We start from the raw sequence: 19,990 nt of genomic DNA on the forward strand, positions 1-19,990 counted from the left end.
ATATGGGGGAAGAGAGGTAAATATGGAATGAAATTCGAAGATGGTAAAAAATTGGCCTGGATACATACTAAAACTTACAGGGACATAAAAGGCAATGATTGAAAGGAGAACATATGTTAAGGAAGGAAGGAAAAATGCGTTTTGAAAGGATTGATGGCTTTTATAAAGTATGAACAAAGAACTGAAGTAAGAAATAATTGGGTACAAACAGATCTTAGGCTAGAGAAAGTCTAGGACCATGCATACAGCTGTTAGGGACTTTCCAAAACCTCTCTCTTATAGGAGACTACTTATGATGATTTCTAAGAAATCACATATTTCTTTGGCATCCCTTATTCAGAATGAACAAGATAAGTTTGAACACTCCACCTGAAAAATGAACCCTCAGTATGGATTTCACCAGTTAGGTCAGCAAGTCAATGGAGTTATTTTCACATCAGAAGAGAAGCAGAAGGAAGCTCATAGAAGAAAAGACACTCAAACAAGAGGAGAAAATTAACAAATTATGAAACAGAGAAGATAAATTCAGAATATCTGATGCAATGCATAATTCACATCTCCTTCAAGGTACTTTTACTGAGACTGGAAAACTGTGCAGCTGATCTCTCAAAGGCAAGAAGAAAAACGATTAAATCAACTATCATTGCAAAGGCTTCTATGCCTACCTATTCGTCTGATGAGAAAGCTATTGGAATTTATAATTTTACAATGGATAGACAGGATAAGCAGATTTACATATACAATATGACTTTTGGATAAGCTTCTCCATGGTTGATTTTATCAATTTATTGAAAGAGATTGCAAAAAAGGCCTGAGGAAAATCATGAAAAAATTAATTCTGAACACTCATCATTCAATATAGGTAGACCTTTTAACCAGTTAAATTGAGAAAAATATAACAACCTCTGATTTGGAAAGTAATCACAGTAAACCTATATGGATGGCATACAGCTACTTTAGTCCAAGAAAAATAATACGTGGTCTGTCTGGAAACTGTCTAGCCATTCAATCTTTTGAAAAAAATAGCCTACTTAGAACAATGATGCCTTTGTCCCCTTCCAAGTACTACCCTTGGGACCACAAGCACTTATCCCTATGTCCCTTCCACTTTTCAAAACAATCAGCGAAGTCCCTTTTCAGAATGGTTACCAGCTGTCTCGTTGCATTCTCCTTTTACTTGTACATTAACTGTCGAGAAGATTGGGCTTTAGTTTCAGGGTCATAGTAGTAGACCCATGACTTATCTCCTGTTACGATGGGGGATCGAGATGGTGGCGGGGGACTGGCTTCCCACCCAGAGGGCCCAGGTTCAAATCCCGGTGGTGTTGAATATTTTTCAGAGGTATCTCGATCCCTACTTGAGGTGCTTTGTGGAGGGCACTTTGAGTGAGTACGACGTCCATCCGATGGGACGTTAAGCTGGGGACCCCTTGGCGCCTTTCGCAAAGAGTAGGCTAATGCCAACGCCGGGTTTCTCTCCACCCTTCATCCTTTCCTGTCCATCCCCTCTGGCGCAAATGACCTCAGCTGTTGGTGGCCTCCCCTAAATACTACTACTACTCCAGTTACGATCTTTTTCAGAAAATCTGGTTCATCGTTTGTGGCCAGGAGCAACTTCCCTGAAATTGCAGCACGGTCTTGACGTTGATGAAATAAAAGAGAATGCAACGGGGCAGTCGATGACAATCCTGAAAAAGAACTTTGACAAATGTTTTGAAAAGTGGTAGAGACACTAGGATAAGTGCATGAGGTTCCAAGAGGAGTATTTTGAAGAGGACTAAGGCCTCATTGTTCCAGGTAGGCTATTATTTTTCAAAATATTTGATGGCTGAATCCTTTCTGGACAGACCTCTTATATGATGGAAACCAAGTAGTGATAATACAAGACATAAGAGGTTCTCAAAATTTGGGTTAACTCTTAGAATTTCATCGTGCAAAGAACTTAAGGATACAGAGGTAGGATTTTCAGCACGGTTAGAGAAAGGAGGATGGGTGGAGAGATTTAACTTCATAGAACAACATTTAATAGAAACCAACCATTCTGTATCTCCTGCGAACTTACACCCCTTAAAGGATCCTCCTGACCATCTCCTTGAGCCCTCCATGTCTCCCTCTACTACCATTTATTCTCATTGGTTTGACCCTCTTTCTCCCCCTTTCTTTTCTTCCCCTTCCACATGCTTACCCACGATACGTAGTGCAATCATTCGGCAATCATTCTTTAACTGATGAAGATGGCCTCGCCATCAAAACGGCACTGTATATACCTCTCTTTCCCTTTTCTTTAGATCCTATCTTAAATGCTCTTGGTCCCACATTACTTTGCCTGATCTTCCATCACGTCACATCCCTATGCTGGTGATCATCCATTATCTCATACCATGTGGACACAGTGAAAATGCCATCAGTACCTAGCAGACCCCACAGGCACCAATTGTTGAAAAATTCTCCTGCAATCAATATCAGTGTGTTACCACCACTACTTTGGAGGAAGTCTGCATTTCCCCATAAAAACTGGGTAGGCAGTGCAGATGCCTATTTCATCTGTTAAGTTTCAACGATCAAGAAAAGGCCTCCACTACTACCAAATGGTGAACCATTACTGCAATATTTATCACTATGTGGTAATTATCTTTTTTCCCTCAATACATATTACTTCAATTTTACTAATGCCATTGATTCAAGTTGCCAGTTATACAAAGTCCCGCAATATCATGGCAAGATAGCACATACTCTTGATTAGAGAATATGACAAAGGATTTCACAGTGAAGAAAAGTAATTAGTATTTTTAACTCAGCAGGAGTTGAACTCCTTAGTTTTTCAATGGGCAATAGGAAATGTTTCATGTCCTCAAGTTCTAAATAAGGCCTCATTAAGACTTCCAAGTTAGTTATCATTTCTGTTCATGTCTGACATTCAATTGCCTGCATTTTGACAAAAATTATATTTAAAATAATGGAATCAAAAGGTAAACATTTGCTACTACAAGCCTTCCAGTCATCCCATTCATGGTACATAATGATGAATGTGAAACATGTTATGCAAGTTTAGACTCAATGCACTGGGTGGAAAATATTCTGTTAGTATAGAAATCAGGTTTATGGAATCAGGCATAATCAGTTATAAGAAAATAAGATGTTTCATGCAATTTGCATTTACCATACCCATACAAAATAAGAACTCAATAATTCAGACTCCTGCTCAATTCGGACAAAGCCCAGTTATGTACTGTGGATGGTTTATTAAGGGCTCGTGAGAAACAGTACTACTGTAATCCATCAAAATATATGTTTGGCTAGCAACTTTTGAAAAATGTGGTAGAAAATTATTGAAATATTTTAATCAATATTCCAGCTGTACATTTAAAGTATGAATTAACAATTGCTACATTAAATATTATCCTCATATTCACCTAAACACTAAGTTACAAAAACAAGATACACTAATTTGAAATACGTGACTATTTCTTTTTGTGTCATTATGCAAATCTCCATTACCTATTCATTTGATGATAATGGGATCTTTGGTAGAAAAATTAAAGTTACTATGTACAATAGAACCAAAGAAGATTGGCAGTAAAATAAATTACAATTTGATCATTAATAAATGCAAATCTTCTTAGGAAATGGATGGATAGTTTCTGTTAATAATTTGGTAATACACTCCACAATAACCTACCAGAAAAAGAAGAAGACTAAGGTCCATATTTTTGCTCAAAAGTTTGAATTAAATTTCCACCAAATGGAAAGGCGAGTTCAGTACATTATGATACGGGAAGTCAAAAGAATTGCAGGTAATCCTCAAATAGTATGCTCATTAATAATCATGTGCAGTGGAAATCCATGGCACCGACATGCAAGATATGGCATCAGAAAAAACTTTCGAAATACTTATGCGCAAATAACTTCCATGAAATTATTGGTTGGCTTTGATTCTTTAGGAGGCATATCATAGACAATAAAGGTGCATCACAAATGCTGCTAGTAATGCCACTAAACCATTTACAGAACTTTATCAGCTATTGATGGGTGAATATGATCAACAGTTATTTTGGACAAATTCAAAGAACTGCGGGAGAAGCCTTGACAGAAACTTTTAACATAGTCATCCACCAATATATTTACAGTTATCTTGAATCTCTAATACAGATGAAATGGGTATGTCTTGAAGAGCTTGAACAGAAAATATGCAAGATTTAGAAAGTGAATCCAAGGTTCTCGGATGAAAAGTCAGCACAAAAGGGTGTCTATAATTCTGTGTGCTAATGATGATCGTAGTCACAAATTGAAGTGTGCTGCCATGCGATGTTGATTACCTAGAACTCTAAGAAGGATTATATATGACCTATTTCTATCTTAAAAGAAATCTTTAAATACAAAATTTATTGGGATTATCGCAACAGACAGGCACAAAATCTTTTATACCCTAATTTAAGAAATACCAAATTTATGCTCTGAGAATTTCTAAAGAAGAAATAAAGGGGCTTTTTTTATGATTGCCCACAGGAAGAGAAAACCTACAATTATTCATTTCCAACTAAATATGCATAACCAAAAACTCAAACAAATCCTTTTGAGGTACATTGGTCAGTGGCTGAGTCACTTTCTGAATAACATTTAACTGTAGCAGTTTCATTAAAATCTAATGACATTCAAGCACCATTAACCAAATAGTGTTGCAACACCACAGAACATGGGCATCTACGTTTCTTAAATATTTTAGCAATAACAACCATTGATGGAAGCAAATATATTTCAATAGTGGATAAAACAATTTAAGTATGCTGAAAAACATTGGTGGTTCATGGCATAATTACAACTGAAAATTATAAAAGAAAATTAAATAGTGCTGTTTTTACTGAATTTAGGTTCTCTTTTGAAAAACTTGATTGATTAGTTATCTTAATGAAGGAAACATTCTGCATATGATGTGATTAACGTAAGCCCTCATAGCTGCTTTTTTTCAAAGATATTTATAATTTACAACTGCAATGCAATTTACTTAATTAAAATTCATATTTAAATTGGATCTTCGTATACTTTGAGGCTCTATTACATCATCTGTAGTCAGTAAAGTCAACAGCAGTTAAAATTAAAACCCTTGATAAATTGGATTTTGCCTAATCCAGACAATTCCTAGCCCCATATAGTCTGGATTAGTGAGGATTTCCTGAATTGCAAATGCATTAAAATGAGACTAATGACTGAATGAATGCATGAAGCAGCTTTCTATGTCTAATAATCAGTGATAAATGAATAGTAAACAATATTTACCTGATGCAGGCACATCCTAATCTTGCAATGCTTTCAGTAGATTGTACCACACATTCAACCATTACTAACAGAAGTTGCTTAACCATCAAAGTTGATCCTTGGTTAAGTTTTGGATTCTTATTACCTGGAATGAGATGGGAGCAAAAGTTAAGAGCAGTATTATATATGCTTAGACATCAATGCCCAGGTTCTTACCTGTTGGAAATGGTGTGGCTTTATGGGACAGAAAGCTAATGAAGACTAACTCAATCTTTCACTTCATAAATGCAAAGAAAGTGAAGTAAATTGTTTTAAAAATTAAGGTAGAAATGAATGTCTGACAGTAAAGACTACCAACATACTTATAAAAGGAGGTGAGATTAGGAAAATGAACGACTAGGGTCTTTATTAACATGAGTCTCATGTTCCTCATGCTTCTTGTCAAAATTATTTTTTTTCTTAATTCTGCTCTTTGGTGGTCATTTTTAATATTGCCAATCATAATAAAAAATCTTGCAAAAATAGTACCCTCATTCCTCATTGATAGTTATAAATACAAGAACATAAAAACACCATAGTAGTCATAGTCAATGATTGCATTCTCATACAACCAAAGTGCCTGACTGCTCAATGAGTTGTTCCATAAGTCCTCAGGAAAAATAGAAAAACAAATCATTTTGGCTAGATTTTTATTTTTCAAGATAATCTCCTTTTAGTAAGATACACTTTTCCCAGCGTTTCTCCAACTTTTTTCAGCCATCCAAAAAGTAGGATTTTGGAAGGTCCACAAATAGGCATCAGTGTTGGCGATGACCTCATTCAAAGTGATTATTTTTCTGCTAAGCCTTTTTTATAGACTGAAAAAAAGTCACTGTGGGCCAAATTTGGTAAATACGGTGAATGTTGTAATTAATCACCCAATAGTTGCATAATTTTTTGCCATTGAAACTACGCAGAAGTGCACTCCTACCTTCTCTTCACCGAAGAGAATTTTTTTTCAAATGAGGATGTTTTTTCTTGATTTCTTAAATAAAATAGTGCAGTAACAATGCATAATACTCTCCATATATCATTGGTCCTTTTTGCAAGTAACTAATGTAGATGATTCTGTGCGCAATCTGAAAGCTGTGCCCGTCACCTTGTTGGCCAAATTGACCGTCTATACCTTCTTTGAAGGCAAATCACCTATAGAAACCCTCTGTTTTGACTGTTCCTTTGTCTCTGGAGTGCAGTAGAGTCTCCATGTTTGGTCTACAGTCATACATTAAAGGTTATTACCATTTTATATTACGTTGAGCCATTTCTTAAGCTACTTACTCAAAATCCCTGTCGTTGATTCCCTCCTCCTTGTGAAAGCTTCTTTGCCTGATGTAATTTTTCACCTTATTCCCCTACTACTTTGACTTCAAAGATAGGTAAACTGTTTCACCTACTCTAGTTTATAAACCCCAATTTTAGCATTTAAATTAGATTTTCTCTTTCTCAAAAATCGCATAGCATTTGTGTTAATTGTACTCAAATCCAATACCTATTGCACTAGCTTCCCAATGCACTCAGCAATTTTTACAAATTCATGGTCAACTGGCAAACTAAAGCTTGATCAACAGCAAGCCAAACTAATAAATCAACACCCCTGTTGTACCAATATTCTTAACACTGCCCATCCTGACACTCCACTCTATCACTCACACCTGAGCAGTCTGTGGCATGTTATGATTTCAAATGTCTCCTATCCCTCCAATATACTCCTATTTTTTGCAGTATATTCATTATATCCCCACAATTTACTCTATCAAATGCTTCCTCAAATCTACAAAACATACAAATATATCCTAATTGTATTCTAGGTTCCTCTCTATCAGTGCCCTCATTACTGCTATATCAACCAGTGCCCCTTCCTAAACTCAAATCGTTCATCCCATAAGTATTTATTTGCCTTGCTCTCCATTGCTTTATTGATGATCCTAAGTACCACTTTAGCTGCATGTGAAATCAAAATTTTGTTCCGTAGTCCTCACATATGGCTGCTTTACCCTTTCTAGGATGGGAATCTGATCTGACGAAATCCTCTGGCTGATTTCTCCCTCATCAATGCCTATAAAACAAATTAACCCATAAAAACTCTTCCTTATATACTTGCCTAAACCTTTAAGCAGTTTCACTGGAATGATGTCTCACCCAAGGTCTTAATTGATTTCAATTTTTAATGTCCTTGCCATTTCGCCCTTGAATAACCCTTCAGCATCCTTATTCACAATATACTCTCTATTTATGTCTTGCTGGCCTACTTTCTTTACCATATATATTTTAATAATAAACAAACCTAAAAATTAGTTGGTTTGTTTGCTTGGGGACATATCATGCCAAGTGGTACAAAATATGGGGTTTAATTTTTTTCAAAAATAGGGTAAAAATATGCAAAGTAACATAGGCTATGTCTGATTTGGATATACATAGAGTAAACTCTCGATTATTCGTGCATGGCTTATCCATGCTATTCTCTTTCTAGCACCTCAACATTTTAATGAATAAATTTACAATTTTAATTAACAATTGTAAAGATATTAATGCTTTGAAACTTATATACACTTTTTTCTAATGTAAGTTTGAAATAACTGATATTTATGAAAAAATAATTTCATTTCACAAAATAAGAAGTTGTCAACAGTATTTAATGTTTTAATTTAAACATTTTTAACTATTCTTACTTACTCAGAGTAGTAGCTTTTATGAGAGGCGACCGACAGCTGTCAATTGCACCATTAAGGATGGATGGGAAAGGAAGGGTGGAGAGAAACCTGGCGCCGGCATTAGCCTACTCTCCTCAAAAGGCACCGAGGGGTCCACAGTTTAACGTTCCATCCGACAGACATCGTGCTCACTAAAAGTGCTCTCCACAAAGCACCTCAAGTAGGGATCGGGATACCACTGAAAAATATTCGTCGTCTCCAGGATTTGAACCCGATTGGAAGCCTGTACGTTAGCCACCGCACCATCCCAACCCCCCTCACTTACTCACATACATATAGGGTTTACTATGCATGATGGGTAACAGGAAAATGAACAATAGATTGGGTCACAGAAGGGTTATGGAAGAGGTTATGGTGAACAGTAAATAATGATAAAAAGACAAGGATAGAATTTGGTAAAATCATCATGAGGTGGGTTTACTACAGCAAAGGGAATGATAATGCATGCCAAAAATGTTTTTACCTCGCAAAGAACTCAGGTATTCAACTACAAGATCTGTAGTTAGGCCACAACACTGCTTGAAATTTGGAGCAAAATTGTCCCAGCCTCGAAAAATTCTACCAGTTTTACGCAGCCAGCACTGCACCATAGGAAGTAAAATATGATTTATACAGTATAGACCAAAGTCTGGACCTGAAAAATATTGTTAAAAAACCATAACAGTAATGTTGAACAATGATATTTCATTTAAAAAATAAAAAAACTAAATTCAAACTAAGGCTCATTAATATATTAACAAACTTATACAGTTAATATTAAAATTATGTTTTATTTAACTGATGAAGATATTTCACTAACATTAGATGAACTGAAAAATCAGTTTGAACATAATATATTAAAACAAATCCACACTGTAACATGGGAAATTAATTAGATATTGAACAACAAGGTCATGGATATTGATCACTCTAAGTGAACTCAATGGCATTTGGTTAGCAAAATTTGAGGAATGAGCTTATTTAAACTAATAGAAACCATGTCACTGCAATAAAATTTTGATTTTATTTCAATTTTCATTTTAAATAATATCTAAAGTGATCTGCATCATCTTAAATTTTAGACATCTGAAGCATTGGTAACAGAATAGATATTTTTATCAAAATTTACTCACCTGGAACATCCAAAAGTGACCTGAGAAGTGAGAACATTGTTTCAAGTGTGTGAGGCTGGTATTTCTGAGGGCATGTAGTTGTTGACCTTGCTAAGCCTTCAATAAGAATGAACCAAACATGAAGTATTCCACTACTGTTATCCATTTGTTCCAAAGATACTATATCACTACTGGACAACAGCGTCTTATAGGAACATGGCGATTCCCACTCAGTGTTCTCTTCTTGCTGGTTTTCAGATGAATTGAAATTTACCACCTCTATGTTTGGAATTACTGGGTCAACCACTTGAGGCATGTTGTTCAACTTGATACTGATTTTGGAATAAGAAACAAGAAATATAATCCATTTTAATTTTCCCTGACATCTAATGACAAAAAAATTAGACATCATTTACAATAAAGGGGCAATAGAGGAAACTTTCCTAAACAAATTTGTATTCATCAGAGGATGTAAGCAAAAATGATTCATGGGGTTTTTTGGTACTATTTTGGAATTTAGTTAGAAAATTTTCCACTCGTACACTAAATATAGCTGGCAATAAACATCCATTCTGCTTCCGGCTCAGTAGTACTAAACCTCTGGCAGCCCATTGGCCTGGAGAAAAACAAAAAGATCTTGCCTAAGGCAAGATCCTTGAGGAGCAGAAATTAGTATGTTTCCCTGTATGCGAACAAGATCCCCATCTATTTGGTCTAGGTCTACTTCTTCATGACTTGTCTTGTTACAGTGAAGGTCTGTTGTGTAACTGGTTGTTGTTTATTCTTATTCCCATATTTTGCTTAACAGATCACTATTTATTAAGTGAATTAACCCTTGTTTTGAATTAAGTCTTCCTCCAGCATGTATAAACACTTGCACGTTATTTGATAGTTTTTTAAAAACTATTTTTCCCTTTTCCCTTCTGCTCCCAAATCCCCCCTAATCACTCACCCTTACCACCTGGTGCTTGAAATCCCTGCCACACACCTTTTTTGGCGGGGTATTTATTTTGGCCTATGGAACAACCTTCATGGCTTCTATATGCCTAACATGAGACATTCTAGTAAGCACAGTGTGAGACTGAAAACCAGCCAAAAGGGTATCTGGCTGCCAAGCAATGCACTGTGGAATGAATATAAATCACTTTTTTACAGTTTTGTGGCAAATCAATATCAGAAAAACCAATCTCCACCAGAGATTAGAGTGATAGTTTCTCTTCCCCCCATTGAAAACATTTTGATTTAGAATACAGACAAAATGCACCTAAACTGCATGAAAATAAATATTTATGGCATACAAAAATTTACATTATATGCAGAACAAAAATACACATTAGCAATTCAATCTAATGTACTTTGGAAGGGACATTTTATGCATTATGGTGCTCCTAAGTTAATTTTGAACTTACAATCAAGCTTACTTAATTTTTGAAATAGCAGTTTGAGTTGAGATGTCCTTACAATTTTATGAATGAGTTGATCTGAGCTAATTTGAAATTTGATCTTCCCCAACTTCCCTGACTGTTTTAGCGATCGAGTTAATTTTATCAAAAACCATTTTATGCATTCAGCTGCTCTCAATTGAACCATCTTGAAACCAATATCTATTGGTAAAGCTGTAGCATAATGTTACCCAGGAAACTTAATGAACAGTTTTAACGGCCATATATTAGTAAAAATAAGAACAGCTGTACCACTCTAAGGGTAAATAATGAATATTCTATGCTAAGAAATACCAGCTCACCGATCTGAAGCATGAAAAATTGGACACGCTGGCATAAGATGCATGGCTGAAAGAATTGTCGAGCATCTGTGAATATATTTTAAGGCAGCAATACACAGATCAAGAGGAGGAGTATCGTCCTGAATTACATCTCCTACATGACTTGATTCAGTTGTTTCTTCAGTTTCTGCAACTGTCAAATTTAATTAAAAATATTTCTTTTAATTTAAATTACAGAACATTTTTATTCTCCAGGAAAAACTACTAAAAAATTAAAATTTGTAGTCAAGAATACTCATTCATTTCACCAATTTAAAATAATTAATAGTTAATAATATATTAAACATAAAAACTCACTATCTCCCCTCACATGCTTCAGCAAACATAGAATACAGTCAACAGCTGCATTTGAAAATACCAGTGTGTTATCTGTATTTAGAAATACTTCAAACACATCAAGAATAACTCTCAAATTCCCACTTTGTTGGTTATCAGGGCTATTAGAATTCACCAATGTAGATGAACCATGTACAGCCCGAAGGGTGCCAAAAAGGGGACGCCAACCTGATCTTATTTCTGTTCGATTAGTTTCCACAAACTCACAGAGGGATGTCACAATCTGGAACATTAACAGAATCATTGTTTCATATATATTAAAAGCTGTCTCATTGATCCCATACTTTTGGGATTAACAGATGCCCAAAAAAAAACATTAAAAGGTTTCCATAGTAGGTGATAACTTACTTGATCTTGGACATCGGCATCACAAAGCTCTAGGCAAAGTAAATTCTCAAACGGCTTGAAGAGAGCTTCATTGAAGTGGAAATGAGGAAGTTCTGATTGCTCATTTAGTAGTGCTATAACAGTATCATGAATGCAGGCCACTGCTTTTTTTGATATCAATCGCTCTTTATGGCATGCAGCCTAAAAGAAATAGTCATTTCTGTTAGATGGAATGAGGTTTTTTAGGACTCAAAAATTGTAATTATATTGAGTTATATATCTCCTAAATTATCTTGAATACTCATGGATATAATACAAATGTTCAATATTTAAACAAAAATGAATATATCCGATATAAAGTAATTAAAAATTTCCAAAGTATTTCCAAAATCTAGGAATTTAAGTTAAATCCATGAATTTAATCTTCAAGCATAGACCTCTCATTCTGTCACAGCAATGAAGTTCACAAACTGAATCATCTTGCTTCCCAGCAGATATGCTGCACCTCAATAATTTATTATTACAGAAGTTAGAATCCCATGTACAATAGAACAATTCACCTCATGAATCAAAGTAATAACATAATTTGTAAATTACATTACCTCCATGAAATGAGGTCCAACAACTGACCACACCTTCATGATGTGAATTAGGGGACGACCACTTTTTACACATTTTAACATCACATCACCAATACGACTCAGGAGTAACATATTGCCTCCTGTTTCTGACTCTTTATTCTTTATGAAGAGGGGTCGCCACCAAAATCGAGAACGAGTATTTGTTTTGGTGATTCGCTGGGAAAAGAGTTGTGCTTGGCTTGTAGCACACAGCTCAGTTAAAAAGCTACTCAGAGCTTGCAAATTCAGCTTCAAAGCTGCATCATCAAACAATCTGTAAATAAATATATGTCAAAGGAAAAATTTGGTTCATAGTGCAGCAAGGATATTTCTGACACTTCACAAAGAACAAATGCAATATGGACACAAATTGATTGTTATTAGCTCATGGAAGCCTTAATATCAGTGCTCAAGATAATGTATCAATGTTTTATAAACAGTAAAGTACTAATGTTAAAGCATAATTATTGTTACAAGTAGGACACACAAAGCGGATTTTTTGTTTGGCTAGCTCAAGAGAGCAGAACAACTTGGTTGAATGAAAAAAAGGATGCCCATTCATAAAAAAATGAAAGAGAGATGGTCATTAAGAAAGGCAAAACAACTGAATTCGTACTTCACATGGTACAATGGGTTCTCACATGAATAATAATGAGCTAGCTAAATACTAGGGGAGATGACTGACTAGAACGGTCATTTGTGCCATTAGGGATAGGTGGATAATTTGGTAATGGCAGGATGTTCAGGGAACAGGAGAAGAGTGGAGAGAAATTCAGCATTAGCCTTCTCTCAATGATAGGCACTAAGTAGTGTGAAGTATTAAATCTTTATGTGGAAGAGCAAAGTTTCTTTTTCTACCCCCATCATGAATGGATTCCACAATGTTAAGCCTGAAACGGTTATGTTTACTAAGGAGTTCACAGTTTAACGTTCCATCCAACATATGGCATACTCACTTAAAGGGCTCTCCACAAAACACTTCAAGCAAGGATCAAGACACCTCTGAAAAATCCTGCTACCTCCCAAGATTCAAACCATGGCCTTAAGGATAGGAAGCCAGTACATATCAAACCACACTACTCCAATCCCAAAAAATAATAACAACAGGTGTTGTATTTTCTGATAGCATTCCTAACTTCTCAGGAAGCACACTCCTAAATATCACACCTCATTATCACTCGAAGAAGAGGGAAATTAGTTATTTTCTACGACCTCCAGTTTCTTTTGCCATCTCTTGACACATCACATACTAATTAAAGGAAATTATAGAGATTATGGCAAAGCAACTGTCCCACATAAAAGCATTCAGCTGATCTAATGATTTTGCATTGGTAGAATTCTTTAAAATGACATGCATGTAAAATTGCTGTTTGGTATTTTAAAAGCAGCAATTTGAGTGAAATAAATATTTTATCTTCCATTTTGCCCAGTGCTTTGGTTAAACAATAAAGAGATTCCATCAAATACATTTTCTTGTAGGAATACAATGAAATCTGCCTCAATAACCATATCCACTAAGCAGCCACTTTTTTATGGAAATGAATTTATTTCCAGAGAGCTCACACAAATTTGCCCTCCTTTCAGCAGCCACCTACTTCATAAGAGCTGAAAGACTTACATAAATATGGAAATATTCATCGTAGGTTGCAACTGAAAGCACTGCAAGAGTGTGCTATTATATGCCATTAATACTTGCTAGGGAAGCTATCATCATTTGTTTAGTATTGCTAGTCAAAAAGTTTGATCCTGGGGAGGGTGGAGCAGTAGAGCCGGGCCTCTATAAGAAAGAACTGCTTACTCTACTTGAAGTGGCTACCTGCATGTAAAGTGATTTATCTCTAGTTTATGGGTTAGTCACTGGGTGATCGCCTCTTTTATGCCTAGAGCAAGACTTCTAGGTTGCACAGTAGGGCTAGGGCTTTCTCTATGCTCAGTAAAAATTACTTTTGCGAATTTGCCATAATCCAGCTATATTATTACTAAATTTACTCTTGCCAAATAACATGCGCGAGTCCAAAAAACTAAGAAAAACTGAATCGAATATTGCACAAAAAACATAGTTCCTGTTCCACTTTTGCCCATTGATATTTATGATACCTTAATTACACAATCCCGCAGTGATAAAACTTGTGAGTTTTCCAGAATAGCCATCTCTACTGGAGTGAAAATGCAGGCCAATTGTGTCAAAAACTCAGTTACTAGTTTTTGTTTTCTTAACAAAAGCATCAGGCATAAAGTTTCCCTCGTTCGTTGGCAAACCATTCATAATGGAAAATTTCACTATAAACTTTTACACAAAATTTGCTATGGAGTTTTTCCCATCTGCTAATGGAACTTTCAAAATTCAAACCAGGAAAATTTCTCCTTATGTATGGCATTTCATACCATACCCGTCAAAAATACTCTCAATTAATACTATTTATCTTGTAATTTTTTCCAGAAATGGGCCAATTACAGCCAAAAGATGTCATTGGATACTAATCATTTTAAGCTTGCATTTATAAAAAGAGGAATGAACGGCCACATGCTAAGAACATTTTTTATAGAATGAAGGGAACAAGAATTAACTAAACTTGCACCTTATTATACAATGGATCCAATAATCTTGGGATGTATTTGATCTAATTGCAACTAGGAAAATTTTGAAAAAAAAATCTGTTTCAAAAATGCTATGAGCATCAGAAAATATACCCTATGGGATGAATAATGCACCACAGTAAATAGAGAAAGAAATACAGAGATTTTCAGGAATGAAATATAGGCTACATAAAATCAATAACTTCAATGAATGATCGGGATAAAAAATGAACAGTGAGTAAGAACTCTAAGAATTAATTGATAGACACAAATGAAATACTTTGTTATTTCATAATTATCAAATTTTAAGACTTTGAATAGCTAAAAATGAATTTTTTAAATCACATTACCCACAAAAAACATGATATAGACCACATTATATAGTAGCTACCAATAATAATTCACACCTTACATTTTGACAAAATGCATGGAGAGACAGTGGAGCAAAACAAGCTAATAAATAAATACTAAATTTGACAAGAGTTAAACCAGCATAAATAATTACATATTGAAATTTTAAAAATAAATTAGGTCATAAATAACGACAGTAATATATGATTTTAAATTTGAGAGGAAAATACAGCATACAGTTACAAAATCACATTAAAATGTAATTACCTATCCACTTGCTGAGAAAGAACACAAATAACTTTTGCAGCATACTGATAATTCAGCACACCTTGAGAGGTTATATCAGCATTGCTTTCTTGGATAAGTTCTGTTATAGAAGCAGTTGTTGCCATTGGCGATGTAGGACTAGTCAGAAAACTGTAAGCATCTCCACTTTAATAAAAAGACCAAGAAATAACATTCAGGATTACATGGCAACTCAGAAATTGAGCATATAATTCACTCATGAAGTTACAGTATTTAATCATATTTATAGGTCATTAAAATCATTGCATATTAAAACTTACGTAGAGAATCACAATGTGCATGCATATATGGATAGACAAAGATATAGCACCAAAGTCATTTCTCCAAAATGCATCTCAGATTATTCATATTACTAACATACAAAATTCTTACGCATTATGTTACAAGTTGCATCATTTGTATTTCCATATGCAATTAGGCACTTATTTATTTAAGCTTAATTTCATCTTTTCTTTGCAAAAGTGATTCCCTCACCACTCCTCTTAAATTATAATGAGTACTACAGGCTTTTTATCACCCTATGTTGATTTTCAGTTTTCCTCTATTTAAAATGCTCCACTTCTGCTCAGAAATGCGACATACTCCTAAGAGCAATATCAATTATGGTACACAAAAAACTCTCTTTGTTTTGGGACAAGGAGTGTATTAACCCTTTGCACTCGGGTGCTTTTTTCTCGATTGCCTTAGTCTACTCGGGATTCAATTTTTTAAATACCCCAAATTTACTAAGCGTGGCACTAGAATGACAAACTGGAGTTTCTTTTCATACTAACTTATTTATTTGGATTTTTTGACATAATTATTGATAACTTTATTGATAAACCATAATTTAAACTATAATTTTTCATGGTATGATATTTTTGGAAGCATTCACCAACATGAACACCTGGTTTACAATCACACGTCTCACAGGTATATATCGTCTCTCTTCTTCCTCCTTTGATTTTTCGGTTGGAGCAAACCGCACAATCTTTATGTTTTTTGTTAGGGTGAGGTGTGATTATATGGAGTTTTCCATCTAAACGTTGCTCTAAGTTTGTGGATGGTAATCTAACCCTGGACGTTTGTGTACCATCTCGGAATTCCCCAAAGAGATTGTGTACTAGTTTCCTAACAAATTTCACATGCGAGATCGGTTTTTCATTTTTTCTTTGTTGGCATTCTTTATACAATATAAATGAATTTACAACACTGACCTCAAGCCCCCAGAAAAACAATTTACGCCACCATTTTAGAGTTTTCCTCATGAAACAGCTGCTTTCTAATTCTTTGGAATACTTATCCATCGTGAGGAGGGGCAAATCATTCAGAATGAGCAACAACTAGCTGGCAAAGCATTTGTCCAAAGGGAAAGCAACTGTTGTAAGAGAACCCTCTGTCATTAGGGAAAACACCTACATTATGCTTCTAGAAACGTAAGTAAACCTCGGAGACTAAGATAAGGATGGTTTTTTTACCACCGGAGGATGATGCAACCTCAAAAAAGCACGACTCCAGGAAAAGGCCTAAGGTTCGTGTTTTACTATGAATATAATAGATCATATCTTGGACCCTCCTACTCAAGATTCCTGACTACGCAATAGATAGGAAAAGAGCAGGCAGAATGTTTGATGAGACAGCGGAGACTAGGAAGAAAAGGAAACGAAAGAGTCAAAACTAGAAAGCAATGAACTAAGGATCAGCTGACTGAGGTAACTTTACATTCTGGCAATCTTTTTTCAGGCACCGATAATCTCTAAAAGACATTGCTTTACATTTAGCTGACTTCCAAGTAATGAAAAGCAAACAATACAAATGAAAAAGAACTTACAACACAGTAAATAGATAACAAAAAATATCTGCGTAGGTGGTGGCATCCTTTGGGAGACGGCATTTATGTCGACGACGACATCATGGGTCGATACTATTCATTTATAAAACAATCCATGCTATTAATTAAGCTTTAACTTTCCTTTTCCTTTCATGCAGATGATTACAAGAAAAGTTATTGGAAAAATAGACAAAAATCCCAATTCCCCTCGTGGTGAAACTCCGTGTCGAGTGTGGCTCGACATACGAGCTGCTGCCATTGCTAACCGTGTCGAGTCACACTCGACATCCGAGTGCAAAAGGTTAAGAAGGTTTGTTTTTCAGATTTTCCAGATGCCCATGCATTCTGGAGAGAATTGTGTAGGTGTTAAAAGTTGCCTAAAATTTCCTAACCTAATCACCAACATTCTTCCCTGAAACCCACAACACCTGGCGCATAATATGCTAACTCTACCAAGGATATTAAGAAAAGACTAGTCAAAACTTTGACATGGAGTGTAGTTAAATACGGTGCAGAAACGTGGTCACTGAAGCAGGATGATAGAGGTAGATTTGAGGCTTTTGAAACGTGGGTGTAGAAAAGGATGGAGAGGGTGACCAAAAGGAAAACAAATGATGAAGTACTAGGTATGGTGGGCAAGGAGAGGGGTTTGCTTGGAGAAATCCTAAGGAGGCAAGAAAAATTGATGAAGGGCGTATTGATCGGCAGTGGGATGCTGAAAATTGTATTAGAGGGGAGAATGTTAGGCAAACCAGGAAACGGCAGGAACAGGATAGGGATCTTGGATGGGATGAAGGGAGGAAGGAAGTACTCAGAGATGAAGAGGGACATGATGTAGAGTAGGATTCTGGACTGTGTATTGTTTGGAGTCGCAAAATATTTATTTGGTAGTTGCGTCCATCCAAAACCTACCTTATCCGGTAGATTACTTAAAAAAAATATTTATATATACCTACTTATAAAAAAATTTTCACCATTGACATGAAGATCAACCGTAGAAATGATAGCTGGCTCGCCCACGACCCCGAGGACTTCCCAATTGCTGCTCTGACAAAATTTTTGGCTAGTGTTCACGTCCTAGGTGTTGTACCCAGTGAGGTGATATCATGCTGCCACATTTCTTTAAAAGGAACAAACCATCACAAAAGAAGTTATCTGCAAATTTTGAAGAATGTCATAAAACCTTGGATGGTAAATGTCACCTCAAGGAGACAATAAGTCTTTCAACAGGACAGTGCACCAGTTCATACGAGTCATTTAGTCCAAAACTGGCTCTCAGATAACATTGACATGTTCTGGTCAAAGGAGCTCTGGCCCCCGAATAGCCTGGACTTGAATCCCCTCGACTATTATGTTTGCAGCATAGTCGAAAGAGTTACCAATAAGACAAGGCACCCTAATGTTGCATTTCTACGCATTACTATCATAGCAGCATTTTCGAATATGGGCAGCGCTGTTTTAAAGAGTGCGTGTGATCGATTCAGGACAAGATTAGAGGCAGTCTTTGCAGCTGAAGGAGGTTACATTGAGTAATGTTACTCTTGACAAATACCACAACTTGAATGTAAAAGGATTTTCATTTTCATTTGTATTTTTTAATAAATTTGCTTTAAAGCAAAAGTTTCATTTGTCCGGATTTAAGTGCCGTACCCTGTATGATTTTTCAGGTGCCGAACTTTCTAGAAAACCATAGGCATCACAGGGACAGGATCTGGACCCTACTACCCTGATTTGTGAATTTCATACACCATTGGGATTAGTATTTTATCGCATATTGTAAAATATAATTACCATTGTTCATCCTCAGTTTCAGTATTGATAGAATAACTGAAGAGATTTGATGTTTTCTTGGAATTAGGTGGCTTCTGAAGAAGCTTTATGGACAGCTTTGGACCCAAATGCCTGTTATCACTTTGGCTAAAAAAATTGTGCTCTAGGCATGAAACATACATACAGCATCTGAAGTAAAAGGCACTGCCATTAGTTAAATTTTGTTTCACCATACATCACACACATACATAGAAATTCAATATACAAACCTAAACACATGCTTCCAACAGTCACTACTATGACTCCCTAACTCAAGTCCTCTTCCAAGAAGCACATCCATGCTAAGGGCATGGGAAGTGTGCAACTTTTCAGGCCTTTGCAAAAGCTTAAGAACTGCAGATCTTCTGATACGAGTTCTAGTCTCCTTCTTGGTGATTTCATTAGGGCAGGAGGCAGAAGCCATCAGGGAAAATATTGAGCCACATCTGTTTTGTAAGCCTAAAATGGAAAATTTCCCAAAATAATAAGAAATATGTTAACATATATAAATAGTAAAAATATATTATCCCACTTCAGTTACATGGCTGGCATGACTTGTGGCCAATCCCATAATAGTATATTGATTGAATTTTGTTGTTAGTTGCATAAATTAATATAAGTCATATTAGTAGCTTTTCTAATTAATATGTTATTTCTGTATTGTACTGCACTCTGTGGTGGCATCAACAAATGAAGTTAGTCATTTTCATTAGCCACTCAAAATAGCTTGCTTGTTTGTCACTTTCATGTTTGCACCCAAAAATACCTGTCATAAGTATTTCTTGCAGAGGATAGCAGGATAAGAAAAAACTAATAAATTTGATGCTCTACGAGCACAAAAAGGGGAACAACACAAGAGTCATAGGAGTAAAAGAAGAAACTACACTTCTTTTGGCATTATTGATGATGTAGTAAAAAATAAAGGAAGAAAAGACCAGAAAAATACGCAGGTCTAAATGTAATCTCTGGCAAAGTGG

General features: G+C 35.6%; 1 protein-coding gene across 1 annotated transcript in view; it reads right to left on the reverse strand.

Moving 5' to 3' along the window:
• LOC139685654 (brefeldin A-inhibited guanine nucleotide-exchange protein 3) overlaps positions 1-19,990 on the reverse strand; it is a 98,327-nt gene that overhangs the window by 44,545 nt on the left and 33,792 nt on the right. Inside the window, exons 17-26 of the mRNA XM_071582614.1 lie at positions 19,244-19,472; positions 18,996-19,163; positions 15,356-15,520; positions 12,143-12,434; positions 11,562-11,741; positions 11,175-11,436; positions 10,839-11,010; positions 9,116-9,426; positions 8,467-8,637; positions 5,275-5,398 (exon numbers count right to left, since the gene is read on the reverse strand). Coding sequence (XP_071438715.1) covers positions 5,275-5,398; positions 8,467-8,637; positions 9,116-9,426; positions 10,839-11,010; positions 11,175-11,436; positions 11,562-11,741; positions 12,143-12,434; positions 15,356-15,520; positions 18,996-19,163; positions 19,244-19,472 — 2,074 coding nt within the window. The remainder of the gene's footprint in view (positions 1-5,274; positions 5,399-8,466; positions 8,638-9,115; positions 9,427-10,838; positions 11,011-11,174; positions 11,437-11,561; positions 11,742-12,142; positions 12,435-15,355; positions 15,521-18,995; positions 19,164-19,243; positions 19,473-19,990) is intronic.

This window comes from Hetaerina americana, unplaced genomic scaffold, assembly GCF_022747635.1.
Source record: "Hetaerina americana unplaced genomic scaffold, ioHetAmer1.1.p SCAF_12, whole genome shotgun sequence".
Lineage (NCBI taxonomy): Eukaryota > Metazoa > Arthropoda > Insecta > Odonata > Calopterygidae > Hetaerina > Hetaerina americana.